At 57.0% G+C, this 27,699-nt stretch overlaps 2 protein-coding genes across 2 annotated transcripts; both read left to right on the top strand.

The window, feature by feature from the left end:
* Window positions 1-94: 94 nt before the first annotated feature.
* Window positions 95-4,224, top strand: HPCAL4 (hippocalcin like 4). The gene is made up of 4 exons (XM_064471322.1): window positions 95-190; window positions 1,998-2,167; window positions 2,311-2,526; window positions 2,800-4,224. Exons 2-4 carry the CDS (start codon window positions 2,006-2,008, stop codon window positions 2,995-2,997), a joined length of 576 nt encoding a protein of 191 aa, XP_064327392.1. The 5' UTR covers window positions 95-190; window positions 1,998-2,005; the 3' UTR covers window positions 2,998-4,224.
* A 2,090-nt stretch (window positions 4,225-6,314) lies between these two features.
* NT5C1A (5'-nucleotidase, cytosolic IA) lies at window positions 6,315-18,375 on the top strand. The gene is made up of 6 exons (XM_064471516.1): window positions 6,315-6,587; window positions 12,662-12,829; window positions 13,675-13,804; window positions 14,123-14,245; window positions 14,692-14,876; window positions 15,152-18,375. The coding sequence occupies exons 1-6, from the start codon at window positions 6,357-6,359 to the stop codon at window positions 15,515-15,517; spliced, it is 1,203 nt and encodes a 400-aa protein (XP_064327586.1). The 5' UTR covers window positions 6,315-6,356; the 3' UTR covers window positions 15,518-18,375.
* The last annotated feature ends 9,324 nt before the right edge of the window (window positions 18,376-27,699 follow it).

The following is a 27,699-nucleotide window of genomic DNA, read 5'->3' as shown; positions in this document are numbered from 1 at the left end:
CGGTTGATTGACAGCTCTCCTAGCCAATGGACGAACGTTGCCGCCGGGGGGGCGGGCGGCCCGCGGCTACAAGAGGGGCGGGAGCGGGGCGGATAGAGCCGGCGGCTGGACCGCGGCCCCTCCGGTACCGGTCCCGGCTCGGTGCCCTCCCGGTCCCGCCGAGCCGCCGCCTGCCCGCGCCGTACGACAGGTAAGGGCCGTCGGGGCCGGAGCTGCCGCCCGCCCCCGGGGCTGGGACCCGGTGCCCCGGTGCGGAGCTGCGCTGTTCCCGGCCGCAGGGGGTGTCGGAGCCGGTGCCCCGGAGCTGCTTCCCCCCCCGGGTGGGCAGAGCAGCCCCCGCACCCGCGAGCGCTGCTGCCCCCAGCCCGGCCACCCTATCCATCCCCTGGGGTCGGACCCTGCGCCCCTTCCCTGCTCCCCAGGGTGCTGAGCCGCTGGGGTGGTGCTGGAGGCTGGGTGCCCTGCGCTGCCCAGGGTGCAGCCCCGGGGGGCGACCCCGTAGCGACCCAGCTCTGTCCTGTTTTGGGACCAGCAGCCGGTGACCACTGACGACAGCAGCGCTTTGAGATGAGCTGTTTGTGCTGAGCGTGCGATGGCCCTTCTGGCTGCTGGCCCCAGCAGCTGTCCTTGCTGTCCCCTGCCCTGGCATGGCCTGTGCTGCGTCCTGCTCAGAAAGGGGAATCAAGGTCTGTGGACCAAAGGATGTTCTTCTTGAGTCTTGGCCTTTTTGAGGGCTTTCCTTGCAGGATAAGGTGTGGTGCTTCCACACCTTATTAGGACCTTGTTGCTGCTCCCTTATGGGAAAAGCTGCCCTTTGTGCGGGTGAGAGGGTCCATCTACCTGCCAGCACGGCTGGTGGGAGATGCAGGAGGACACAGGCATGGTACATGGAAGGGCTTAATCAGACTGTGGTGCCGGGAGGGCTCGTGTAGCTCCGCAGCCGAGCTGGGGCTTGCTGAGGAAGCGTTGTTCTCTGTGGGTGTCCGGACATTTCCTCAGCTCTGGCTGCCAAGGGGTGGTGGGTTAAGTGCTGCCGCAGCAGACAGTGACAGATGCTGGTGGGATGATGGGGCAGGAAGCTACCTCTGCTTGTGGGATTATCTGGGAGCGTGAGCAGCTCTGCTCACTGCGGGGGGAGGCTTGTGCCCATCCTAGGGTACCCCCATGTCCCCCAAGCCCACATAGCCAGGAAATCAGATGCTTGGAAGGGAGGTGGTGCTTGGTCAGGCTCCAGGTGAACTTCTACTCAACTTTCTCTGTGGAGAGAGAAGCTCCAGGAGCTCTCAGCAAACCATCTGCTGCTCGGGCTGAGCGGTGCTGGCAGCCAAGGCTGCGTGGGAGCGGGCACGGTATGTATCGGAGCAGTTCCGTGTCCTGCCCACACAACTGCGGGCTTGCTAGCACTCCAGTGCACTGTGCCGCAGGCAGCCCCGAGGCAGAGGGGTGCCTGGCTGCAGACCCCATCCTCACCAAGGGCTGGCCAGGAGCAGCCAGGCATCGCCACGGCTGGCTGGGTGCTGCAAGTCGGATTGTGCCAGTGAGGTTTTCCCCTGCTTCAATGGCAGACTTGTGTTACCTCTTCTTTGTCGCATCCTTACACAGAGCAGCTGGACATCATGGCCTGGTAAAGGCCGTCTGAGGAGTTCTGGGGTTTCAGTTGCTTTTTGAGTATTTTTCTGCAGCCCAAAGGAAGCCAGCCTAGGAGATAGGGGGGACTGAATGTGATGCTGCTGGCTGCACTGGCGAGGTGCCCCAGGGCCAGCTCCTGCACATCTCCAGCAGCAAGGGCCACAGCTGAGCATGGGCACCAAGCCTGTCCCCAGTGCCACAGCCACTGTCCCAGCATTTGACAGTGCATGGACACCCAGCAGCTGGGCAGATCAGCTCTAGCTGGGGGAAGAGGCATGCAGGGTTGGCCAGCTGCTGTGGTGAAGGGCTAGGGGGTACCAGCCCCTCCCGGTGCCTGGTGTGTCAGAGCCATGCATTTTCCCTCCCAGGGGCAGCCATGGGCAAGCACAGCAGCAAGCTGGCCCCGGAGATGCTGGATGACTTGGTGAGGAGCACAGAGTTCAGTGAGCAGGAGCTGAAGCAGTGGTACAAGGGCTTCCTCAAGGACTGTCCCACTGGCATCCTCAACCTGGAGGAGTTCCAGCAGCTCTACATCAAGGTGGGCTGCAGCTGGGGGCCCAAGTGCTACCTGCTGGGCTGGAGCACCCTGTTCCTGCTGGGGCATGTGTGCTCCTTCAGGTGCAGCCTCTGCACTGAGCTCCTCCTCCCTGTTTCGATCTTTCTCTTCTCTCCTTCCTACAGTTCTTCCCCTATGGAGATGCCTCCAAGTTTGCCCAGCACGCTTTCCGCACCTTTGACAAGAATGGTGATGGGACCATCGACTTCAGGGAGTTCATCTGTGCCCTGTCTGTTACCTCCAGGGGCACCTTTGAGCAGAAACTCAACTGGGCCTTTGAGATGTACGACCTGGATGGGGATGGGAAGATCACACGCTTGGAGATGCTGGAGATCATTGAGGTACCGGTGCTTAAAATCAGCAGGGGTAGCTTGCTTCTTCCAGACTTTTCACAGATATTGGGTCCATTTTGGCACCAAAGAATGAGTTTTCCTGCCCAGAGCCTTGCCTGAAAGGTGCCCAGTACACACTGATTGTAGCTGTGCAGCAGCATAGCTTGTGCCAGCAGCTAACTGGGTCCCAGCAGAGCAGCAGTCCTGTCCTCTGCCTTGTCCTGGGACCTTCTGCCCATCCAACATTCCCACTCTGGTACTCTGCTTCTCTTCTTGCTCCAGGCCATTTACAAGATGGTGGGGACTGTGATCATGATGAGGATGAACCAAGATGGGCTGACGCCCCAGCAGCGTGTTGACAAGATCTTCACAAAGATGGACAAGGACAAGGATGACCAGATCTCCCTGGAGGAGTTTAAGGAGGCAGCAAAGAGTGACCCCTCCATAGTCCTCCTCCTGCAGTGTGACATGCAGAAATAGAGCCCTGGGGGCTCATTGCTGGACTGGCTTCAGCCAACCTCTGCTCCCCATGATGGTTTTCATCCCTGTTTCCTGCTGAGTTCCCCCTGTGCCTGCTTGGCCCCAGGTGTGAGCCATGCTCCATCCCTTCTGCCACCCAACCGCCTCTGTTCCCCGCTGTGTCCTGGGCAGCCCACTGCTTGTGGGCTGTAGTTGTCCCTCAATGGGTAGAGCCTGTTCTGGGTATTGCTGGCTTGAGGTTACCCCCAAATCACCCCTCTCCCGTCCCGGAGCTGGACTCCCTGTGGCCAGTGGTGAGCATCCTGGCTCCCCAGGGCCAACTGTTCCCTTGTCCCTGCTACTTTCTCCCTGCTTTCCCCAGCTGCTCTACCTGGCCTATTCCCTGATCCTAACTGAAACCAGCTCTTTCCTCTTTCTGCTGATCCCCCCTTCATTGTTTGTGATGCCTCCAGGGAGGCTGAAAAGTTCCAAGTCCTGGCCTTCATCTCTTCTTCACTGGCAATTCCCTGCAAGGCTGCCCGGAGGGGCCAGGGCTGGCCCCAGGGTGCTGGAGAGCTCAGGCAGGGTGCTGCACCCTCACTGAGGGCTTGCTGCCTTAGCTCCCTCTGCCCGGCTTTAGCTTTTCCACATCTGCTTTTGCATCTGGGAACAGCCAGGGTTTGTCAGGGGACTTTAGACGAGAGCAGAAGTGTCCAAGGCCACCCCTGGATGTGGCCAGTGTCTGATCCCAGAAGTCACCTTCCGCCCCACTGCCTGTGTGAGCTGGCAGAGCAAGTGGGTGACCTCCACAACTGCCCTGGCAGCATCTTGGATGCTTCATGGAGTTTCTGGCCTTCCTGGATATTGATGTGATGCTTGGGGTCCCAAACTGAAGGCAGGGGCTGCGTGACTCCTCTGTGGGCTGTCCTGGGACACGGTTGGGATTGTGGGTGTTGAAGGCATGTCCTGCTGCTGCTTCTGGGGAATGGTGGGTCCTGGATTGGGGCTGTGGATGGGTCCTATGCCTGCTAAGACTCTTGGCAAGGCTCTGCAGCCACAAGAAACATGTCTATCTCTTCCTTCCCCCATCCCAGCCTGCTGCCTCTGTCCCTCCTGCCCCAGGACAGGAATATTGTTACAAGTTGATATTTAGTCTGCACATTGTGATGTTGATGACTGTAATATCTGTTAGGAGATGGTGAAGTTGTTATTTATTTTTTTAATGGAAAAATAAACTGTCCTACAGGTGTGGTGTTCCTCCTGCATGGCTTATTGGGGGGCAGCTGGCTGCTGCAGCTATGGGGAGAGTGAGATGGCAGCACTGTGTTCCTGAGCATTGTTTATGGGTCTTATCTGAGCCTGTGACACTCCAAGGGGTGGAGAGGCCCTTAGGGACAGCATGGTGAGGCTCAGCCTGGGAAGCCTTGAGGGTGGGTGAACGTGTAACTCTTCAGCCATGCAGTTAGTGTTGGGGAAGGGGATGTTAACTCTTGGAGGAAGATAGGACCAGACATCTCTGGTCTGTGCTGGAAACAGGTCTTTGTCAGCCAGGAGCCTGGGCCCTGGCTGTTCCCTTCATTCAGGGCTGGGTGTAGCCAGAGGACCTCGTGGCTTTGCCCTGGGCCCTGTTGCAGCACGGTCAACTGGGACCTGCTATCACTGTGTCTTTGTCCTTTTTCTCAGTCTCCTCCACCCCCATACTCCCTGCACATATTTTCCTCTGGTCTGTCTTCTCCATCAGCAGCCTGCAGAGACAGTGGCTGTTGCTAAGGTGCTCTCACCAACTTTAAATACTTCTCTGTAGTTAATCAGGCAGGGCTGGCTCCTGGCTGCAAGCTGGGCTGTGCAGTGCTGCTCAGCCCATCCTGCCTGGCTCCAGCGTGCAGGGAGGTGAGTGGCTCGGCTTCCCTCCTGCAAATCACCAGCATCTCGTCTGTCCTGCAGCAGCCAGCACCTGAGCACAGAGATGGGAGGATGCCAAAACCATGGTAATGATTGTATATTTTTAGAAGTGCTGCTGAGGGAGAGCTCTGCACCTTAGGTTTGGCTGCCATGCTCATCTGGGCTGTTGGGGAGCCTCTGTGTGTGTGTGTTTGCAGCTCAGCAGTGCCTGGAGAAGGAGGGATGGGGCAGGTTGTCCCCACTGTGTGAGAGCCTGGGGATGTGCCAGAGCTGCTCTTTGAAAGAGCAGTAACTCAGGCTTAGGAGGGGACTCTGAGAATAGCCTTAGTGATCCCAGGGCCCTCGAAGCTCTGCCTTCCCTTGGGGCCACCCTAAAGGAAGCTCAGGTGTTTCCCAGGGGGAACCTGCAAAAAGTCCCTGGGGAAAGGGAGTCTTTGAGTGTGAAATGATGTTGAACTCCCAGAAGGGCATCCCAAAGGATTTGGGATCCAGGCAGCTGGGTGAGCCCTGGAGCCAGCACTGTTCACCAGCACCCAGCTTACCCTGGTTCTGCTCTCCTGGTTGAACCTCAGAGCAAGCAAGGTTGTGTTTGATGAGCCTCATGGGCAGGGACGTGGTTGTCCTCAAGGCTGTGATCTACAGGGAGGATTGGTGTTCAGCTGCTGGCACAGAGCTTCAGGCAAAACCCTTCTGCTGGCCTCAGTACTGGGGTTCTGTGACCTCCCGGGTGCTGCCCAGGTGAGATGAGGTGGGATCTTCCATCACTTTGCCCTTCCTGGCTGCTGAGTTTTGGTCTCTGGGGCACACTCCCTGCTCCCTGAGGGTCTCTGGGTTGTGGGGCTCTGCTAGTCATGGTGTGGTTTTCAGCCTGAGCTGAAAGCAAGGGTCCATGCACAGCTCTATGGCTAGATTCAATTCCACCAGCACTCGTGGGAGAATGAGGGAAGAGCCTTAATTATTTTCTGTGCTCACTCCATTAACTAGCATGCGTTGTGGGTTATCCTGGCACGAAGCAGAGTGTGAGCACGCCCGTGACCTGCCACGCAACCACTGCCCTGGCTGCTCCTTCCCTCCAGCTCCATGTGCTGACCACCCTTGTGCCCTTCCAGCCACCCCATCCCCTGGCACCGGTGCCACTCTGTGCTTTGCAAGGATGGGCAAACCCCAACGACCCTCCGATGCTCTTGGGCTGAGAGTGAGCCGGTGCCTCCCGTGGGTGCCCTGTCACCTCCCGCTCCCCTGTGCTCCCCAAGCTCCCTGCTCATGGCACCTTTCTCCCCAGCCACCTCCCTTCGCTCCCCGGGGCTGACTCTGCCCTGGAGCGGCTGTGGAGCGCTCCCGCCTCCTTCCCCCCTCCCCCCCCGCTGCCGCCAGCGCCCCGGTATTTGGGGGGGGTGTTGGGAGGGGTGCGGCGGCGGGGAGGGCTCGGTCCCGAAGAGGTTAAGCCGTGTCCCGGTGGGCTGAAACCCCGGAGCTTCATGGGATGCCTTATAAAGCGCGCTCCGCCGGCCCGGCAGCGGCTCCGGGAGCTCCCGGTACGGGAGGAGCCGCCGCCGCCGCCGCCGCCGCGCACGGACCAGCCGGTGCCCCGGAGCCGCCGCGCTATGGAGCCTCCGGGCACGGCCGGGGCGCCGGGCGCGGCGGGGCAGCCGTGGGACGAGGCCAAGGCTTTCTACGACAACCTCGCCCCCAAGAAGAAGCCTAAATCGGTGAGGGCCCCCGAGGTGCTGAGCCGGGCAGCGCTCCCCACCCCGGAGGGGAACCAGCCCCTCTGGGTGCCCCATCTCTGGGTGCATCCCCCTGCATGCCCCATCTCCCACAGGTCCCCCTGGGTCTCTCCAGGTGCCCCACCTCCTACAGGTTCTCTGGGGTCCTCCTGGGTGCCTGTCTTCTCCGTGTTCCCCCGTGGAACCCTCCGGGTCTGTCTGGGTGCCCCACCTCCTCCAGGTGCTCTGGGGTCCCCCGGGGTGTCTCTGGTTTTTCCCTGACCCCCGTCTCCGTCCAGGTCCCTGGGGAAGCCCTGGGTGTCTCCACGTGTCCCTGCTCCTCCGTGGCATCCCTTGGCTACCTGGGTTCACTCCAGATCCCCCCAGTCTCTCTGGGTTTCTGCAGGTGCCCAGGGTGTTCCCGGGACCCCCTGGGCTGGGGTGCCCTTGCAGAGTGGCTCAGTGCCCCATGAGCCACCTGTCCCCTGTGCCAGGGCCAGAGGCCCCGCCAGGAGCAGGCAGGGAGGCTGCAGCCGAGCAGGGGGACAGCCCGGGGGGCCGAATCCCTGACCGGGGCAGTGGGGTGTCGCAGGGGTGTAGCCACCACTGCCAGGCTCGCCTGCTCCAGGAGATTAGAGGGAAAGCCTGTGTTATCTAACCAGGGCTGAGCCTGCCAGGTTTAAATATGGGAGTGCCTGGAAGTGCTGCCGTATCTCAGAATAGCTGCGGCGGCTGGGGGCTGGCGGCCTGGCAGGGCTGGGGGCTGCGCCCTGGGGTGGGCTGGTCCCCCGCAGCCTGCGAGCCCACCCAGCCATAGCCATCCTCGGGGCTCTGGGTCCCCCTGAAGCGTGGGGCTCTGGCAGAGGCGCTGCCCACGGTGAGGTCGGGAGCCCAGTGGTAGCCGGCACCTTTCGCAACGAAGCTCTGCGTGTGACCTCTCCGGTGGGGGAGACAGCCAAGACCCTGCTCTGTGGACCCCGACTCGGAGCAGCCCCTGTGCTTCCCGTGTGGGGGACCCGGCTGCAGCCCCCAGTCCTGTACCTGCTGCCAACTGGCAGCGCTGCTGCCTTTGCCCTTCCCAGAGGAGAGGGAGGGACAGCTTGGTTTGGTGGTGGGATGCGACTGGTTGTCTTTCACGCCATGCTTTCAGCCTGCTGTGGATGTCAGCCCAGGCTCCTCCTCTTTGTCTCCTTGCAGCGAGCTCGGTGACCAGCACGCCTGTCCCTGCGCTACAGCTGGGGAAACTGAGGCGCGGGGCAATGATGTGGTTTACTTGCAGAGCAAATCAGCATCAGAGCCGAGATTCAGGCGCTCGGGCTCTGCTGTGCCGTCCACCCGTGTGGGGCTGGGGATGATGTCTGTGGGGCCTGCCTTGCCCCGCACCCCTCCGCCGGGGCAGGCTGGGGGCCCCGTGCCCGCGGCCAGGTGGCTCGGCTGCCCTCGCGCAGAGCTGGGCTGCCCTGCCCTGCCAGGCAGCTGTCACGCCCCGTGATGGACGACTGCAGGGCACTTTTCTGCATTATAAATAATGTGTTTGGAAAACTCAAAAACATCTCAGCCATTGCCCTGAACTTTAATCTGACCCCGAGCAGGGGGCTCGCAGCCACCCAGGGCTCCCTCGTGCACATGGGAAATGGCGTTTGCTGTCGTCCATCTGTGCCCTTGCAGGTGTCGGGTCTGTCCGTCCTCTCGGCAGAATGTCTCTGTCAGCTGGAGCAGGTACCTGTGGGAGAGCGGGTGTGAGCTGTGGGGGCTGCTCCCTCCATGAGATGGGTTGTAAGATGGCAGGAGCCAGGGTGATTTTTGGGGAGCATTTTTGGGGAGCCCATTCCTGGATGGGAAACAGGTTAATTGTCCCCACAGCCCACGGGGCTCCCTGCTTTGCAGGGGTCTCCGTTCTTCCCACGCCCTGGCTCCCACATTTGCTCCAGCCTCGTTCCTGCCAGCTGGGGAGGTCAGCGATGAGACTTGTCACTCTTCAGCAATGCAGAAAATGTCCCCCAGCCTCTCCAGTGACGCCACGCAGGGAGCAGAGCCTGGGTCGGTGGGAGCTGCCCTTCTGCTGGCTCCGCTCCTCTGGGCGCCCTGCTCGTCCCCTGCTCTGCCAGTCCCCTGCACCCATGGGGACCCATCCAGCTCACCAGGTTACCTCATTTTTGGGATGCTTTAGCTGGGACCATGTTTGACCCTGGAGCAACCCCTTCCCCTTCTGTTTCTGTGACCAAATCTCACACCAAAATCACCTCCAAATTTTGAATTTGGCCACAAGGATTTGGTCTTCTGCAGCATCCAGGGAAGTGCCTGGAGCTGCCAGAGTTCCTCCAGGTTTTTAGGATTGAGGTGGATCCACCGGATTCAGCCCCAGGCAATGCAAAAGGATCAAGAGGTCCAGAATGGGGTCCCCACTGTGGCTCCTGCCTCAGAGCCAGCCAGGGGTGGCCTCCGGGGATGGCAGTGAAGCCACAGGTGTTGGGTGCCTCTGTGGGTGCCTGTGGCTCTCGTGGGTGGGAGGGCACAGCCCTGCTGCACATCCCAGGAGCGTGTGGGATTTCCGAGTGTCTGCCTCTAATCCTTGGGGGGGCTGCTTAGCATTTATATCTGATTAGAAGGGCGATTTGAAGGCCTGCCAGCTGTTGGGGCTGCAGAGGAAAACATGCCATTTCCAGTCACTGCTGGAAGGTATCTCTACCCCAAAACTGGGATGTTTGGGTTTGGGATGGGTTTTGGACTTTATGGAGCCAGAGTCTGCTGGAAAGGTCGCTTATGCTGCTGTGATGGGGTTTGGACCTCGTGGTCTGCCTGGAGGCTGTTTCAAGGGCTGATGTTCCTCTTCAGAAGGCTGGGCTGTCAGGATGTGTCCCTGCTCATCCTTCCTGTCCAGCTGAGCCCGGAGATGGGCCCAGGGTTGGGATGGGACCTTCTCCCATGCTGCCCTGCTCGTACTTCTGTTAAATACATCATTAATCTCATGCTTGATGTTCCGGATGGGGCTGGATCTGACCTTCCCGTGGGAAGGGAGGAAGGGAGAGGAGCTCACCATGAATCCCCAGGCAGCAAATTCGGTTGCATTCAGCTGAGCAGAGCCCCACAGCCACTTCCTGGGCTTGTGTTGGATGATGAGCGTTAATCGACCTTGGCTGACCTTAGATGCTGCTCTGAGGGTAAAACAGGGTTTGTCATTGAGTGCCTAGACCCGCTGGGGCTGGGGCAGCCGAGCAGGAGGCTGTGTTGGGATGGGGGTGCTGCCCAGGCTCCACGACAGCTCGTTGGGACTAAGTGCATCGTAACGAGGACTGCGAGTGGGACACCTCCCATGCACACGCTTCCTGATAAAAATGAAGGGTGTTTTCCCCCAAAACTATGATGTTTCAAGGCAAAGTGGGGTTTTTTGGGTTGTTCACAGCACTCTGATGGAGGATTTGGGGTGCTGTGATTCCTGTACTGCTGTGAAATTTTAAAGCCCATTTTTGAATGTAGTAATGATCATCTGCAGTACCAGTGGGGATGGAGAAGCATCCAAACAACCCTGAGGAGGGAACGCTTCCAAATGAAACCTCCACTTCAAAGAAATGTCAAAATGCATCTCCCTCCTCACAGAGCAGAATTGCCTTATTTTTTAAATGTCAGCGTTTCCCAGAGAACAGCAGGGCTGTTCCAGCCCAGCCAGAGCCGGGAGCTACCTTATCGCCCAGGTGAGACTTTCCTGCAGAAAGTGCTCCAAAGGTGCAAATCTTCCTTGGCAGGAGCAAACAAGATCCGGCAGGTCCCATTCCCGGAGGCTGGGCTTCCCGCCCGCAGGCAGCTGGGGCTCCAGCAGCCCATGGTGGGGCAGAGTTAAGCCCCAAGCTTACGGTTATTTTTATTGCTGTGTTTATTGCCTCTTAAATTAACCTCCTGGAGGCTGGTACCTTTAAATGGCAGGGGAGGGACCTTGAGCAGCTGGTTGCCATTGTGCAAGGTGCCTGTTTTCTTGGCACCCGCAGGGTGCAAGGTGTGTGCTGCGGGGAGACAGAGATGCAAATTCAGGCTGGGCACCCTGCTAGGCTGGGCTTATGGCCCCACACACTCGCATCTCAGCCCCTTGAACGTGCCTCTGCGCTGTGTGTGCTGCTGACCTACTTTCTCTGCTGGGGATCCTCCTGCGGGGCTGGCTGGGGAGGATGCTCTGCCCTGCAGTCCGTCGGGGACCCAGAGCAGGGAGCAAACGCCCAGCAGCTCTCCTACATACCCAGATAAATAACCCAGCGCTGCAGGGACTCGGGAGCAGCATGGAGCGGCAGGACTCCTTGCTGAAGGCTAACGGCTGGATGTCTCAAGACCTTTAATACTTATTAATATTTTCAGTTAATAAATGGCCCATGACACCAGAGTTATTAATTAATGAGTTGGAGTGCCAAGACTTGGCCCATGACAAGTTAATAGCTAACGCCCACTGGGTAGCTAAAGGTAAGATGGGGAGCTGGCTGTCGTTTACTTGTGGGAGCGATGCTGGTGTCACCGATCAGCTTCTGGGTGGGCCTGGGTGATCCTGCCTGTCCTGGGCGTTGTTCACCTGCTTCCTCAAAAGAGCCGCTTCCAAATGGGACCATATTTCTCTGCAAATGTTGTGGGAAAGGGATCCCTCTGGCCACAGTGATATTCTCAGCCTGAGCTAATCCGTGTCTAGTGCTAATTGCTCACTGCTTTATCTGCTTGCTGGGGATTTTGGGTACTGGTGCGGCCTTGGAGAGGTGTCTGGGACCAACCATGCTGCAGGGTTGGCCCTGAGCGCTGCTTACAGGGGGGTGCGGTGCTGGGAATGGCATGGGGGCTGCCGTTGACTCATTCCTGCATGCATGTCCATGCTGGGCAGGATCAGTGGGATGGAGGCAGAGCGAGGCCCAGCCCTGCGGGGAACGAAGATCCCCGATGCGGGTGGGGTACCTTGTCCTTGCCAGGCTGCTGTTTCTGTAAAACTCAGCCCTAGGCAGGGTGGGAGCTTGAACTTTGGAGCACCTGGGTGTGCGGAGCAGCTGGCCAAGGCGCCCTCCTTGCCCTGGGCAAACCGCATTGCCAGAGGATTACTCACGGGGCAACATCCTACACAAGGATCCCGGAAATCACAGAGGAGCTGAGGGTGAGGTGTTTCTCAAGTTCTGATGGCCTGGATTTCACAGGCTCCCTGTGGAGATGCATCCCTGAGAGCAGCCAGAGAGTGCACAGGCTGGGATTGCTCCTGGGGAGCATTCCCCATGTGAGCCCCCAGGCCCTGTCCTGCTCCCAGGACTCGCTGCAGGCAGAGTCTGCAGGGGACAGGGCTGCCTGCACCACTGTCCCTCCTTAGGATTTGCTGTTCTGGGAGCGAGGATTTTGTGTTGGCCATCAGTAACGAATTTGCTTTCATGCTTGCAAGTGAGTGATGGGGATTAACACCCTTCTGCCCTCCAAAGGGAGAGGGAGGACGGGTGGGGGTCAAGGTGAGATTGACTTTCCTGGTGTCCCCTCTCTCGCTGCCAAGTCCCACTAGAGGCCCCTTGTTGACTTCAGTGGATTTTGGATCAAGCCCTCAAACATTAATAATAATGACTCATAAACCATTGCTTGCACCACCTGTTTGTCATGTTTCCACCCACAATAACTATATCAAGTGTTTTTATAAGCTGAGCTGGCACGGGTTGTTTGTCACATCTGGACAGCATCGTGGGAGTGCAGATCTGGCCGAGCCACAGTGTGTGGTTTTTCCTGGCTGGGGAGGGAAAAGCCACACAAATTCCTTTTGCATGGGGTTGACTGGTTCTCCTGGGGTAGCACGTTGGGTCTGGATGGGTCCTGGGAGCCTGTTTGCAGTGGGACGGCTTGGGCATGGTGTGAGCAGCAGAAGACGACTCTAAAGTATCCCGATTCTGTGGGAACAGTGCGTCAGGGCTTCATCTGTTGAAGCACTGGAAGGTCAGGGTTGCAGTTGCCCCTTTATCCTCCAAATCACTATGGAGGTGTCACCCACCCTGTGGGCTTTCGTGTTGAAAGCTAACAGATGCCTTCTCGGGCCGCGGGGCTGGGTGCAGGGGCTGCCACCCCATTTCTCCCTTTCCCTGCAGCCAAAGCCCGAGAACGCCATCACCATCGCAGTGTCATCGCGAGCGCTTTTCCGCATGGAGGAGGAGCAGAAGATTTACAACGAGCAAGGGGTAGAGGCCTACGTGAAATACCAGCTGGACCATGAGAATGAGCCCTTCCTCCCTGGGCCCGCCTTCCCCTTCGTCAAGGTGAGCGGCTACCCGCCTAAGCTGACTCTGCACTGTGGCCCTGACCCACAAGTTTTGGGGAGACGGGAGTGCTGTGGGGTGCTTGTGTGGGGAAGGGACAGGAAATGAGCAGCGTGGCTCGTTTAGCTCATGTAGCCACAGAGCAAACAGAGGTCAAATAAACCTCCTGGCAAGTGATGTGCGTCTTCCAGGACTGGGGAAACACTACGTTTTCCAAATTGGCAACCGAGCTCAAGAATTGAAGAAATCATCTCTTTGGATCATATTTAAAGTTTCCCTTTAGGGAATTTTCTTTTTTTTTTTTTTTATTACAATTTATATATCCTTTTAAACTGGCTGCATTTCGCCTTGCTACAGACTCTGCCAATTTCTAATTCTGACATGTTGAAATAAGGCATTTCAACCTTTAAAAATATTTCCCAGTTTCTGCCCCAGTTCCACTGGATTTAGTGCAATTTTGTGTGCTGGCCCTCACTGAAGCAATCTCTTGCCCATTCCCAATGAATAGACTAATCCACTTGATGGGAAGAGACTTGATCTGTTTCTGATTCGTTGAAAAACACTTATCTGTAACTTTGAACTAATTTATTCTCATCTCCTAATGAAAACTTGAAGCCTTTTGTGTTTGAAAATAGAAGAGTAGCTATGTGGTTTTTTTCCCCCCCAAAATCAGTCTTTTTTTCCTCAGCTAAAGCTGCTTGCTGATGTCAGTTTGGCTCAGGGTGTCACTGGGTTCGGGCCAGATCCCTGGTTTTGGTGAACAGATGTGTTTTGCTCGGTGAGAAGGGGGTCAGGGCCATGCCTGGGGCTCTCTGACACCCCCGCCTTGCCCTGGGGTGCTGCAGGCGCTGGAGGCAGTGAACACGCAGCTGCGCGAGCTCTACCCCGACAGTGAGGAGCTCTTCGACATCGTCCTCATGACCAACAACCATGCCCAGGTTGGGGTTCGCTTGATCAACAGCATCAACCACTATGGTAAGCTGAGAGCAAAGCTGTGCTTTGTGCAGGTCCTGACAGCTTTTGGGCAGAGTGTTATTGCCTGGCAGCAAGATAAGGAGACGCTTTCTCCTGTCTCTTCCTCCAAACCACACGCTGAGCCCATTTCTCCCAAATTTCCTGGGCTTTGAGCAGAAGTTGGCTGGTGGTGAGGATGCTCTGGCTGCCGGCCACGCTGTTGAACGGCAGTATCAAAACTAGCCCCCATCCTGCTGACTCCTGGGAGGCCCCAGGAGAGCAGCATCGAGGCTTGTTTGGGGGGCACTCAGGCTCACCCTGGGGTCCATCTGCCCTCAGATCTGTTCATCGAGAGGTTCTGCATGACGGGAGGGAACAGCCCCATCTGTTACCTCAAGGCCTATCACACCAACCTCTACCTCTCCTCCGACGCAGAGAAAGTGAGTGGGGCCATTGAAGAGGGTGAGTCTGGGGTCCAGCTTGGGGGGGACAGCGGGGGGGAGCCCAGACCCCTCAGGGGGTTGATGCCATAAGCAATAGCTCCAATGTCCCTGTCCCTAGGTCGATGTGCAGCTAGGGTCTGCCTTGTCCCACAGCCCATTCTTGATGCTCCAAAGAGCCTCTTGTTTCCATAGAAATAAGGGTTTCCTCGAGCTCAGCAGCTTTTCCAAGGCAAAGGCACTGTTTTCCTGTGTTAATGTGTTTATGCAAAGTGAGGTTTGTCATCTGGGGATTTGTTTTTGCTGTAAAAGGTCTTGGGGCCAAGCTGCAGGCACTACTGGGTGCATGCATTTCCTTGCAGTGTTTGCTTCCAGCCCATCGTGTTTTGCTCTGCTCCTCAATGGATAAGCCACGAGACTGGATCCTTGGGTAACTGCCACCTCTTGTCTCACGGTTTACCTCCACAGGGATCGCTGCAGCCACCATCTTCAGCCCCAGCAAAGACCTGGAGGTGTCGGAGAACCAGCTGCGGGTGGCATTTGATGGTGATGCTGTGCTCTTCTCTGATGAGTCAGAGCAGATCGTGAAGGCTCACGGCTTGGACATGTTCTTTGAGCATGAAAAGGCTCATGAGAACAAGCCTCTGGCACAGGTAGTACTGGGGTGCAACCAGAAGAAGCCTCTGGGAGAGAGACAGCCCACGGGGATGCTTTTGCCTCTGGGAACAAGCATGGGGTCAGCATGCAGAGTGTGAGGTGGGGTGGGTCAGCAGCCTGGTACTGCTGGCCCCTGGGCCGGCTGCAGCTGGCCCCTCGCTGTTGGTTCTGGGAGCTCACAGGGAGAAGGGGGGCTCTGCTGGGACTGGGTGCCTGGAGGAAGGGACAGCATGGAGCTCTGCAAAGTGACGGTTTCGTCTTGCTTTGGCAGGGACCCCTGAAGGGCTTCCTGGAGGCCCTGGGGAAGCTGCAGAAGAAGTTCTATTCCAAGGGGCTGAGGATGGAGTGTCCCATTCGCACCTACCTGGTCACTGCCAGGAGCGCGGCCAGCTCAGGAGCCCGGGCCCTAAAGACTCTGCGCAGCTGGGGCCTGGAGACAGATGAAGCTTTGTTCCTGGCCGGGGCTCCCAAGGGGCCGCTGCTGAAGAAGATCCGTCCCCACATCTTCTTCGACGACCAGATGTTTCACGTGGAGGGAGCCAAGGAGATGGGCACTGTCGCTGCCCACGTCCCCTACGGCATCGCCCAGAAGCACAAGCGGCTGGCGCAGGAGAAGCAAACCCCGAACAGCAAGTAGCGGAGCTGGCTGGTCCCGTGGCCCCCGGCGTGCGGCACAGACTTCACCCTGTGCACCCTGCTCTGACCTGAGCTGTGGTCTGCGAGGCAGAGAGCGTTTGCCCTGGCAAGTGCGAGGTTATTCCCCAGTGGGAACCTTGTTGGGGGCATGGATGGAGGAGGGGGCTGACGAAAGGCTTTCTTTCGCCCCTGTATTCGTTGCAATGTCTTGGCGTTGTCCCCGTTCCTCGTGGGGCCGGAGGCTCCCCTGCGCTGGGCAGCCCCACCAGCCGTGCCCCCACCTTGTCTTCGCTCTGCCTTTGCTTCAGGCAAAATCCCTCGAGGGTGGATCTCGCCTTTTGTGGACTGTTTGTGCCAGGCAGGTTTAACCTATTGGTGTTTCCTTAAAACCCCAGGTAATTCCCAAAGCCTTTGATTTACAAAGCAAATGTTCAGGCCGAACTGTTGAACTGGAAAGTTGGGAGCGCACAAAAACCCTTCTTGCAGCTTTGAAACAAAATATTGTCCCTTTTAACTAAAATCATAATATTGTTCCTTCCCAGCCCCAGTCCCTGTTCCCCAACTGGAAAATCTTTCATGTCGTTGTCCTTTCACCAAGATTTTGTCAGCTGAACAGCTTTCCTTTCACACACTAAAATTTGGAAAAATAGAAACAACCACATATATTTAAAAAAACAAAAACAAAAACCAAAACCAACAACCAAACCTGTTTCCTGCTTGGGCCTTTGGGCTAGTGTATTGTTGGCCCAGGATTTTAAATTTGGGTTTCACAGTTGCATGAGTTAGCACTTAAAAATAATAATCTCAGTGAGGCGTCCAAAGCCCAGCTCTTATGTGAGCCATCCATGGTCCACAGACACATGCCTAGGGCTTGAATTAAGTTAAAAGCAGGCCCTAATATATTAGGGACATCATTCAAAATATATTTAGGTAAATCTGCAGAGAATTTCAGCCTGGGGGGTTAAATTAAAGGATTTTTTCTTTTCCCCCCTTTCTAGGCTGAGCCCATGTGAATTTATAATCTTTTTCTCTTCAGCTTCTTAAAACCTCTGGTGTTTCTTAAAATAGACACCTCTGCTAGTGATGCTGTGAGAGAGAACCAAATCTCTGATTAAAAAACAGGAAGAGAAATCAATTGGAGAGCTGCTCCAAAATCAGTGTGAAAATCACACTGACATTTCTGCACAAAGCCCTGTCCCAAAGGACACGCTTGGGAGAAAAATGTAAAGATTACGTCTTTCTTGTGGGTGGTTGGTTGGTTTTTTTTTTCTTTTTTTCTGTTTTTTCAGGCAGTACACCCCATGGTTGGGCACGAAGGATGCCCAGTGTTATCAGATAGTAGTTTTCTACAAACACCAACTCCATGGGCTGAAGTTTTACGAGGTACGTTATCTGCCTCTGGCTTGACTGTGCAGGAGGTTTCAGCTGAAACGGCTCAGCCCTTCCCGACAGCAAGGCTAGAGCTCGAGTTATCGCACTTTTGATGAAGATAAAAACAAGCTAGCGATGCCTTCAGTGGCTCAGGAGACTCTTTTCTCATTGCACTAAATCCTGCACTAGCAGTGTGTCGTGGTTTAGCCCCAGGCAGCAGCCAAGCACCACGCAGCCACTCGCTCACTCCCCCCTGGTGGGACGGGGGAGAGCAAATTGCACTTTTTTTCCCCCCTGAACTTTCACTTGGACAGACTGTTATTTGTCACATCTGGGTGACAAGCACCTTAGAGGAAGGTCTAAAATCCAAACAAACAAAAGTCTTGAAAGAAATTAGTGTCTCAGTAACACATCTAATAATATACAGGTTTATAAAAAGGTCTCATCTTTTTAATGTGAACCCCAGATTTGGGATCTGAACTGTATCTCGGAGACCTTTTGGGCAGCTGGGAGGGGAGGACAGCCTGGCCTCCCAGTAAACATTTCCAAGGTGTTTCCTGAAGATCGCATCGTGAAAGCCCAGCCAAGCCCAGCTTGCAAATGGGCTGCACGAGGGCCTCCTGCCTGCCCAGGAGGTGACGTTGCAAGAGGAACAGGGCTGTCAGGAAGACCTTGGGAACCCCCGGCCAGGGCAGGGTGCTGGTGGGATTGGATACAGGGTGCAAGCACAGCCACTGGGGATGAGTGCTTGCACCGGGTGCCGTGGGGGATGCGTGCTTTGGATGAGGGGTGTTGGCAGGGCTGGGCTGTGCAGGAGGAGATGCCCTGTCTGAAGGTGCTGCTGGCTTCAGGGAAGCAACATGTTGTGGCTTTGGGGCAGGGCCCTGGATCTCAGCAGCTTTCACTGCTGCCTTTCTGGGCCCTGAGATGCACAGGGAGCTGGGTGCAAGCTGGAGGGCAGGGGCACAGTACTGGCAGGAGTTTTGGTGACTCTGCTTAGGGTTCTCCTGCCAGTGCAGCTTAGGGGCTTGCTGGGAGACATAGAGCTTGGGAAACAGGCCCCAAGTGAGGTAGACCTCCCTTTGCACCTCCAGAGTCTTTCCTGTGTGGGGAAGGTTTTCCGTTCCTACAACGGCTGCCCTATTTGCTTTCATCCATATGGCTTCCTACATTTTTTTTCTCCTCCATCACAACTGGCAGAAATGGATTTATTGCTTGTGTACTTTCCTTGTGTGCCTATCCGTCGCATCCCCTCGGGCTGGGGGAGTGATGCAGTCCCCAGGACCGGCCACATGGGCTGGGCTCATCTCCCACCCTGATGGGCCAGTGTGGTTGCGCCTCTTGTGCTGTGCTGGCCGACGACTGGACTTTCCCGCTGTGTGTTGTTGCTGTGGGTTTCACTTCATTGTCCTCCGGCGGTTTCTCTTGTGAATGGACCGCCATGTTCATGAAATCCCTCTGGGTGTTTTTCTGTAATAAACTGTGTTGGTCTCAGCCCGGCTCTCTCTGTTGCCAGTCTCACAATGGGCATTTTGGCTCCCTGGTGCAGCCAGCAAGGGAGTCTGGGGTCCCTGCCTGGGACCTCCCAGGTTTTATGGTGAAGGGACGGGGGTAATGAGAAGAAAAAGGGCATTTGGGGATTTCAGGGCATTCAGAAAATGTAATAAAAGCTGCTACCTGGGAACTGGAGAAGTGGGATTCCAGAGTTGAGGGATGTGCTGTGATACAGCTACCTCCCTCTGCTTCATGAATGAGCTTTTATTGTAACCTGGACTCATGATGAAGTCTTGGATAAAAATACAATTTGGCAGAAGACTTTTGTCAACTTGATCTTCTCTCAGCCAACAGGTGGGAGGCAGCAAAAGCTTTTTAGAGGAGATTTATTGCTGCTGAAATACTGGGTTTATCCAAATAGCGACGCTGCAGTTCTGGTGTTAGCTCCTCCCTGCCAATAAGGAGAACATATGGGTTAAGGGGAAGCAACAAATTCTCCTCCGTCACCAAATATAGCCAAGGAATGTCCATAGGCCCCAGGGCAGCATCTCTGCTATGGGTGTTCCTTTAAGGAACTGATGGCCCTTGGTGGAGAGCATTCTCATGCAACCTTGATTGCTGGGATGCCTTTCCCACGTCCTTCCCCAATCCTGCATGCTCTTCCACCAGATGCCTGGAGGAAAAAATCAACACTGATAAGGCCCATGTTGTACCAGTGAAAGTCGAGGTGGGCCCACCCAGCCCTAAGAAGTCAGGATGTCCATGCCAAAGCCAAGAGTTGGCTCTGATATTCATGCAAAGCCCACCCCGAGCCCATGACTCGCTCTTGGGGACCAGCGTTGGCACTGGGGCCAAGGAGCAAGGGGTCATGGAGAGTCATGGGGCCAAGGCCATGCAGGGAGGGAAGGGGGAGGTTTCTGCAGTTGAGTCTGTGATGTCTTGTCATTGGTTTGCTGCAAGCCTGAGTTTTTGTTTCTGTTGCCTGTTTTCTGAGCTTTTTCCTTCATCAGGCATCGAAGGGCTTTGCAATGAATGTGCTTTAAAATAAAGAACATGGAGGAGGAGAAAGCGGAGGCAGAGCTGATGGAGAATTATGCTGCCACTCAGCTATTGTCAGCGCAGATGTTCACAAGGTAATCATGGTCTTTGAATAGCAAGAACAGCTTTTCATGACAAACCGAGAATTTAACCCCAAAAACTTGTGGGGCTTTTTGCTAAGGGTGTGATGCCCCGATGACCAGCTGCATGGCTGGGAGGTGGAGCAGAGTGCAAGCTCCGCTATTCTGGTCCTCGTGTATGTAGGGTAAGTCATGACACCTCCCTGCCTCAGTTTCCCCATCACCATAACAGAGATCAGAATCATCCAGAGGTAACACCTTCCTTGCAGAAGAAAAGCAGAAATCCAGGACTGCTCTTAAGTGTAGTGAAACCCCAATATCTCCTTGGTGATGCCCCTGCGCGCCCAGCAGCAGGTCCCAGCCTGTGTAGGGGCCATGCAAACACAGGGCTGTCCCGACAACCCCATGGTGATGGCCATGAGGGGTCCCGGGCTGCTCTGGGAGGGGGACTCCACCATGCCCCTGCAGCGCATGCAGTTTTATGTCTTTTCTGGAGAGCAGAATAGGGGCCAATGAGTGCAAGCAGGGACCTGCAGCCATCCCAGGAGGCTGAAATGTCAGGGCAGGGGACCTGGTGACAGGGTGACAGAAACACCCGGATTTGGAAGAATAGATAAGAGGACCTGGCGGCAAGAGAACAAGCAAAGGGCACTTGCTATCAGTGCTATCAGGGCCGTGCCAGGATTTGGACAGCCTGACCATCTCGTTCCTTCGACACCACTATTTATAGCAGTGTTCACTGATGCCTCTGTCACCGGAGCCTAAAATGGTTCCCCCGTATGCACCCGGCGCGGCTGGGCTCAGCTGTCCCGTGCTGGGGAGGCCACCAACGAAGCAGTGACTCAATGGAGCGTGTGTGAAGCTGCTCATCGCCCCGCTGCTGGAGGAAGCCGGCGTCTTCCTCTGCCAAGAGGCAGCTCCACGCTGGGCCAGCTCCTTGGAAGATGCACCAGACGGTTTCTGTTTAAGGCCTGGCCCCTCACCAGGAAGAGTCAGTGGGGTAAATAGACCCACCTTCCACCCTGCTTCTTTCTTTCCCCCAGAACTGGGGCTTGTCCAGCTCCGTCTGGGAGCCAGCAGTTTCCACAGCTTGATATTGGTCCTTAAGGTAGCTGTGGGAACAGCTCTGTGCATTGCCCACACTGGTGGAAATAACCCTTTGGTTACTGGGCTGGTGCAAAATGCAGGAGGGCAAAGATCTTGTAGCTGCAGAGCAAATATGCCCGTTCCCCACCTGGAGATTTGCCTTTTAAAAAAACTGCTTCATTTTCCCAGTTCTGCCAAGGCCAGTGAGCGATGGAGGCGGAGATCTCGCTGTCCTGGCGTTTTCCCATTCCTGCAGCGAAAGCTTCGTTTCCAGGGCTGCACTTCAAAGCTTTGCTGGCAGTGCTGTGCTGGATAGGACTGCGGACATAATCCCACCGAGCAGCAGAGGAGGGGGTCTCTGCAGCCCCGGAGCTACAGATGCCAGGCAGGTATGGCTGCACCCACCAGGGAGCAACGACCAGCCCCATGATGCTGTGAGGTTGGTACAACCAGCACCAAATTTTCTGACTGGATGATTTAAGAGGAGGTGGGCATTAGTGGTTAAAAAAATATACATACACATAAAATCCTCAGGGACAGCATTGAGCAGTCCTGCCTACAGGATGGGACTTTTGCTTATTTTCTCCCTTAGGGCGAATGGCATGGTTATCCCTTCCCTCTGTGGCAAAAGAGGATGCAGAGCCCCAGACTGGCTCTGAATTTTTAAGCTTTACCTGGCGGGAGCTCGCATCCCAGCAGCCGGTGGTACCCACGAGCAGCCCCGCAGCTGGAACAGGCCCACGCTCATGCTGTGGCTGTGTCCTTGTCACCGTTGCTGTCAGTAGCGAGCAGGGAGCAGCAGTTTCCCCCTTGAGAGATAAAGCAAACCCACTCAGGGACGTGCAAGTTAGCATCCACAGGCAGCATAGTTGACACCATGCCCCCCCCCAAAACAGGGACTGCTTCCAGTCACCACCACCAGACCACTGCCTTACGAAACGCTGCCCAGAGGCAGCAAAGTCCCGATCAAAGACCAGCAGAGCCTTTTTCTGTAGAACTGTGTGAAAGGGAGGATAAATGAGGGAAAATTTGCTCTCATTGCCCCATGAGGGAAACCTGGCTCTGCCAGCCCGACGTGGTGCTTGCTTTTGGGCTACATCTGCCGGCAATTTGTGCACGGGTGGAAACGGTTGCACGTGCTGGAAATTCATGCCTGTCCTGACGGGAACACGTTTTCCCCGGGGAATGGCGGCCTGGGGATGGGGACGCTTGTGGTGCCGAACGGGTGCCACGAGAGGGCGTGAAGGGCTGTGCGGCGCGGCGGGAGGGTGCCATGGCGGCAGGCGTCCCCTCACAGGCACCCTTCGTGGGCCAATGTGCTCCAAGTGGCATTGCCGCCCTCCGCAGTGCCGCCTGTTGCGCCTGCGCCTTCGGGCATGTGTCTGCGGAGCGTGTGAGCAGGTATCTCTGCCTCAGCGCAGCCCCAGTAGCCATCTTAGCCCCACGGTGTTCGCCAACCCGCCGCCTCATGGGGTATGCCCTCCAAGGAGAAGGGCAGCCGCTTGAAGCCCGCTAAGCTGGGAATGGAGGGGTTTTCCTCAGCGCCAGCTCTGGCACGGGGTACCATGTCCACATGTGCCGGTGTGGCACTGAGGTAGAGCCGCCATCCTGGGCACTGTGGTGCTGAGGCAAGGCCACCATCTTGGGTGCCGAGGCAGGGCTGCCATCTCGGGTGCCACAGCAGGGTGGCCGTCTCTAGCACCGTGGCAAGGCAGCCATCTCAGACGCTGAGACAGGGTGGCCGCCTCAGGCATCTTGTCACCTGGGGTGACCAGACTGGGGGGCTGTGGAGCCACCCCATGTGGCACGGCCGGGGCTCTGGGGGCCTTCCCTGCTGGCTGTGTAAACAGGCCCCCGCTTCCTCGGCGGCCAGGCGGCCTCCTCCAGGTGCGGCTGGGAATCATTAGGAGCTCTCCGCGCCGGGCTGAGTGTGGGAACTGGAAGAGAAAGCTGGAGAGAGGCCTTCTTTCATCTCCCCACTCCCTCCTCCCCCTGTGTCTGCCAAGCCTGGCTTCCTTTTGAATCCTTTAGCTTGTGCCAAGCGAGGGAGAAGGGGGGGGGGGATAAAGAGAAAAAGGGAAGAAAAAAAAAACCCACAGGAATGTGTCCAGGGATCTGGCTTCATTCAGGCTGCCGAGTCCTGAATACCCCGGCTCCCGCTCGGGGAGCCGGAGGGAGGGAGGCTGCGGCCGCCCCCGCGACGGAGGCAAGGGGAAAACAAACAGGGAAGCGGCATTTGCACCGCGGCTGTTACCACAGTGACTGACAAAGGGCTGTCTGGGAGGGGGCCATGGCTGCGTCCCCCCGCCGCGGGGCTGGGAAGGCGGGAGCACCGGGTCAGGGCGCCCCGAGTCCCGCGGGGGGGAGCGAGGGCTCTCGGCATCTGGGCAAAGCCCGGGCTGCATTTCATCCCGGCAAGGGGACGTGGTGCCCAGACAGACGCCCTTGTGTCGGGCCTGTCTCGCAGTACAAAGGCGACAGGGCTGCTCGCAGGGAGGGCGCAAGGGGGAAGGCGGGAGGCTTTTCTCTGGCGCTTTGGGAGAATGGGTTTTTGACTTGCTGCCGACTTTATTCCCAGCAAATTAATAATTTCCTCTCGCGGCAACAATGTTGGCCTGCGTGTGTGTGTGTGTGCATGTGTGTCGGTGTCTCCCACTGCCCTCCCAACCGCGTTTCCCCCCCTCCCCGCCGCACACGGAGGGTCTGCGCCACTTGCGGCGGACTTCCTCCATCCTCGTCCTCAGCTGGGCTTCTTCCAGCTGCGTGTAACTGTCAGACTCAGTCCAGCTGTGACAGCCGCCGCCTTGGGAGCATCCCGGCAAGAGCGCTGGGCCCAGCTGTGAACTGATGATGTGAGTGCCGGAGGTGGCGGGGAAGCACGTTGGGTGGCAGCGAGGGAAGGCGCAGCTCCAGGAAGGAGCTCTTGGCTTCGCAGCCTGTCTGGCAGACCACTTGGTGAAATGGGAAAGCGAGCAGGCAAGCAAGCACGTGGGGCAGCCACCAGCACACGCTTGCCTCTGCGCCTGCCTGCACAGGGTGCTAGAGACGCAGGGCAGCTGCAGGACAAACCCAGCGCCCTGGATGGGAGCACCAGCCACCCCAGCTGCTGCAAAGTGCCCAGCACTTAATCTCGCGGCGGTATGTGTCACCCAAGAGTACTTGCATAGCTGTGCATGCTCACACGAGCCGGTGCGCATGCGCTTGCCACTCGTCGCAGCAGCAGCCTGCTCACGCATGCATCCCCGTGTGCCGTGGCTGTGCTCTGTGCATGCCCCCTGCATGTTCACACTCCCATCGCCCTGCAACCTGTTCTCGCACCACCCTGCCTGCACGGCTGCCTGGAAACACGCAGGGCTGCCTGCATGCCCGCCACGGTACAGATACCTCTCTCGTGTGGGCACACAATATGGTATACAGTATCGGGAGATCTTCTGGGAACACAGTCCATTCCTCTGGCAGCATTGTGTTTTGTTCCTTATTTATATCCCCGGGGTGGTGCCACAGGTGGGCAATTGTTCCAGCTGACAGCCTGAAAGGCAAAGAAACAAGATTTAACTTCCTGCTATTCAATTAGAGAAAGTGAGCATTCATCACCAGCTGCTGGCTGCTGGCAGGAACAGACCCACCCGCCGCGGCGGGCGCAGGAAAAGCTCTCCTCGGCAGGAAAGCTGCCTGCTGCCGCGGGCACGGCGGGCTCCCCACGCGGCCCGGCTGCCAGCACTGCTCTGAACAGCCTCTAGGTAAGGCTGGATGCTTCCCCTCCCGTCCTGCACTGCAGTCGATGTTCTCTCCTGCATTTGTTTTGGGGAAGGAGATTACCTGTTCAAAGCAGCTGCATGGAAAGCACCAGTGCAGGTTGGGGACACTCTACGGGGAGAGCAACCATGCAAGGAGGGAAAGCCACGAGCTCACGGTGCTGGAGGGAATGGCAGCGCAGTGGCCTCCCACAGGGCCAGCCCGATCGCTGCAGGTTCAGCCCCTGCCCTGAACTCTGCGCGATCCCTGACCCTGGGGCCTCTGCGGCTGAGGGTTGATGGCTTTGGAAGCCCTTTGGCTGTGCACTTCCCCTCTTCTGTGCTTGAAGCTTGTCTTGACCAAGCCAGCAGATGCCAGCTGGTGTGCGGAGGGGCAGGGGATGATCCCTGTCCCTACTGATCAAGGACCCGGGGCCTCCTTGTCCCTATTTCCCCACATGTGCGTGCTCCCTCATGGTATTTTCTAGGCTGACAATTGAGGAGAGAGCACATGCTCCTGCGAGCTTCATGTCTGGTAACAAACCCGCTTCCATCTTCTCCTGTGCTGACTCTGAGCCACCCATGAGGCACCCACTCACCGGGCTGCAGCAAGGAGCTGCAGGGTGTTCAGGGGCTCCCTGGCAGCTCCATGTGCTGGAAGCCCGAGGCCATTCATTCCCGCTCCATTCCTTTCCTCACTCTTCCCCTCCTGAGGCTGATCCAATTGGAGAAGAGTCTCCCGCTGCCTCCTCTCCCCGTCCCTTCCCCACGCCATCTGTCCCCAGCACAGTGACAACTTCTCAGCTCTGTGCTGGTGGCGTGTCTGCTAACGGTCCTTTTGTACACCTCTTAGCTGGCTCTCTATTTTTAATCCTTCTGTCTCCACAGGGGCTCGGGGTATCTTCCAAGACAGTTGTGATCATCGAGGATACAGTTGGAATCCGTTTCGCATTGCTGCACCAAGCCACATGCACACGTATATGTTCACATGCCTACACGCACGCCGGCTGCTGTGCCAGACTTTGCAGCACTGTCACTCTCCCCTGTTTGAGAAGACAGGCGCCCCGTCGGGAAGGGCCGAGCTGAGCGCAGCACCTCGCACGAACATCGGTTATTACCCCAGACTAGGAAGGTAACACGCTGCAGCCAAGACAATCATCAGCAATTAGCCCTTTTGGGAACTCGACTTGAAATGCTGCAGAGGCTTTTCTGTGCGTGCCGATTGCGCTTCCTTCGGTCCTTTGGAAGTGATGTGAGTTGGACATGCCAAACCACTGGTCATGTCTGAGCAAAACTTGGTGCCTCGTGTCATTTCCATGAGGCTGGGAGGGCTCGGGGGATGTCTGTGAATGTTAAAGACACTTGTGTACCCAAGCAGTGAACACACATGCTGTCATTACCTCTGCAATGCCATCTGGCCAGCAGCAATGCAGCTAGAACCAGGGCTGTGCGCAGAAGAACATTTTACAACAGAAAGCAATTAACCGAATAAAGCCCTTTTTAAAATCCAGTAATTAAAAACAGTCCCTCCCCCTTGTTTTCCTTTTAAGCTGAAAGTTGCTGTTTACTCATTTGCCTTACAAAGTGTGCCTTGTTGTGGCTTCAGAAGAAACGAAAGTTTGAAGTGGTTAGAGAAGAAAGGCTTTGGGGCTGGTGCGTTCCAGGCAGGGCGGAGGGGCAGGGGCTCTCCCGCCCGGCTTGTTTGTATTTGTTCTTGTCTACTCACAAGATCGCTAAATACACATTTAACAAGTGGTGAAACTGTCTACCAGCCCGATCTCTCCCAGGGTTCATGAGAAGAGGCCTGGCACATTAGCATTGCTGGGAGAAGGAGGGGGGAGAACAGGCCTTTTGAAGGGTTGGTGTTTTGGGGCTGAGGGAGGGAAGGGCTCCTGGTGCAGGCCAAGTCGCAAACAAAGGCATTGTGTTCCTTGGAGCCCTGGGGACTGGCCCTGGGGGAAGGCCAGGGCCTCTCTTCACCAGGGATCAGGTTTTCTCATCTCAGCTCCTCTTGTTGCTTTAGCATGGGTGCAGCCTTAAGGCCATCCATGTCCTTCCAGTGCCCAGAGGCAGGAGCAGGGCTGGCACCTCCGGGGTCGGCTCAGCCTGCCCCGACAGCCAAGGGCCAAGGAGCCCACTGCAGCACGGCGGGCTGCAGCGTTCATGCTGACCGTCCTGTGCCGCAGCTGCCCACCTTGTCCGCATCGCCCTCCCCAGGACCCCGACACAAGCGAGGAGCAGGTCTGTGTCCACCGACAGTAAGTTTCTGGGCCCTCTCTGTGTAGCCATAGGGGAGCCTTGACCTCGGTTTGGGCTCTTGGACAAGCCAGTAACCCCAGCTGCCAGCAGGGCTGGTGCAATATTAATTATCACTCATCACTGCTTCGCTGTAAAGTGAGTGCCCAGTGCATTAGCATCGTTATGGGTGGGGAAACTGAGGCATATCAAGGGCAGTCAGGACTCAAACGCTGTTGTCATCCCACGCTAGCCGTCGGGATGCACTGCTGATTCTGGAGCAGGAAGGCAATCCCGTCCCTGGCTGTCCTCCAGGGGAGACAGTGGCAGAGCTGCCTTATGCCTGGCATTCACGGCTGAGGGTCCCAGCCGTGCCCTGGACACGGGCTCAGGGGGGAAACACCATCTTACGGGGCAGAAGCTTTTGCAGAGAGGGCAGCACCTTCGAGGTGGCCCGGCCGCAGGCCCGGCAGGTGCAGCCTCATGATGCCCATCCCATGAGGTTTGCACGGTTGCCCAAGCCGAGCCGCATTCCTGGCAGCGGCGGCAGGGCCGGGCGCAGACCTGCCGCGGGGCAATAGGCGTGAGGACACAGACAGCCGTGCCAGGGCGGCGAGGGTAGCGCCGAGTTTCAGTCGGGCCCCGAGCAGATACAGGATCTGCCCTGTCCTTGCCTGGGGAAGGGTGAGGCCACGGGTTTGTGGGAAAATGTTGTTTTTCCCTCCCCTGGACTGCCCCTAGCAGTCGGCTGGGCTGGCTCTGAATTGCGTGGGCTGGGGAAGTGGGGGGGGAGTTAGCAATTGTAGTGCCTCTGGCTTGGAGCGGAGCCATGGCAAACAATCCTCTCCTGGCCGCGCTCCAGATCTGACAAAACACAGAGGTGATATCGTATTCGTACCTACATGCTTTCATCCCAAATCACCTCCTGAAAGCCCTGCATGATTCTCCTGTCTGTGATGAATCCCTCTGCTTAGCCACAGAACAAGACAGCCTGTCCGCAGCCCTGCAGCCAGGAATCCCATCCAGCATCCCTGAGAGGCCTCTGCTTTTGAAATTACAGCTGTGGATCTGGCAGCCAGTGGTGGGACCTGAGGTTAGGAGGTGACGTTGACTGAAGACGTGCGGACAGGGCATTCCAGGCATGC

This window comes from Phalacrocorax carbo, chromosome 22 (genome assembly GCF_963921805.1).
Source record: "Phalacrocorax carbo chromosome 22, bPhaCar2.1, whole genome shotgun sequence".
Lineage (NCBI taxonomy): Eukaryota > Metazoa > Chordata > Aves > Suliformes > Phalacrocoracidae > Phalacrocorax > Phalacrocorax carbo.
Note: the sequence above shows the minus strand (reverse complement) of the source record. Positions and strands in the feature narration are given on the sequence as shown.

Coding starts and splice junctions, on each gene's coding strand:
- HPCAL4 (XM_064471322.1), top strand. CDS start 2,006: ATGGGCAAGCACAGCAGCAAGCTGGCCCCGGAGATGCTGGATGACTTG. Junction 2,168..2,310: donor TCCAGCAGCTCTACATCAAG/GTGGGCTGCAGC, acceptor TCCTTCCTACAG/TTCTTCCCCTATGGAGATGC. Junction 2,527..2,799: donor AGATGCTGGAGATCATTGAG/GTACCGGTGCTT, acceptor TTCTTGCTCCAG/GCCATTTACAAGATGGTGGG.
- NT5C1A (XM_064471516.1), top strand. CDS start 6,357: ATGGGATGCCTTATAAAGCGCGCTCCGCCGGCCCGGCAGCGGCTCCGG. Junction 12,830..13,674: donor CCGCCTTCCCCTTCGTCAAG/GTGAGCGGCTAC, acceptor GGGGTGCTGCAG/GCGCTGGAGGCAGTGAACAC. Junction 14,877..15,151: donor AGAACAAGCCTCTGGCACAG/GTAGTACTGGGG, acceptor TTGCTTTGGCAG/GGACCCCTGAAGGGCTTCCT.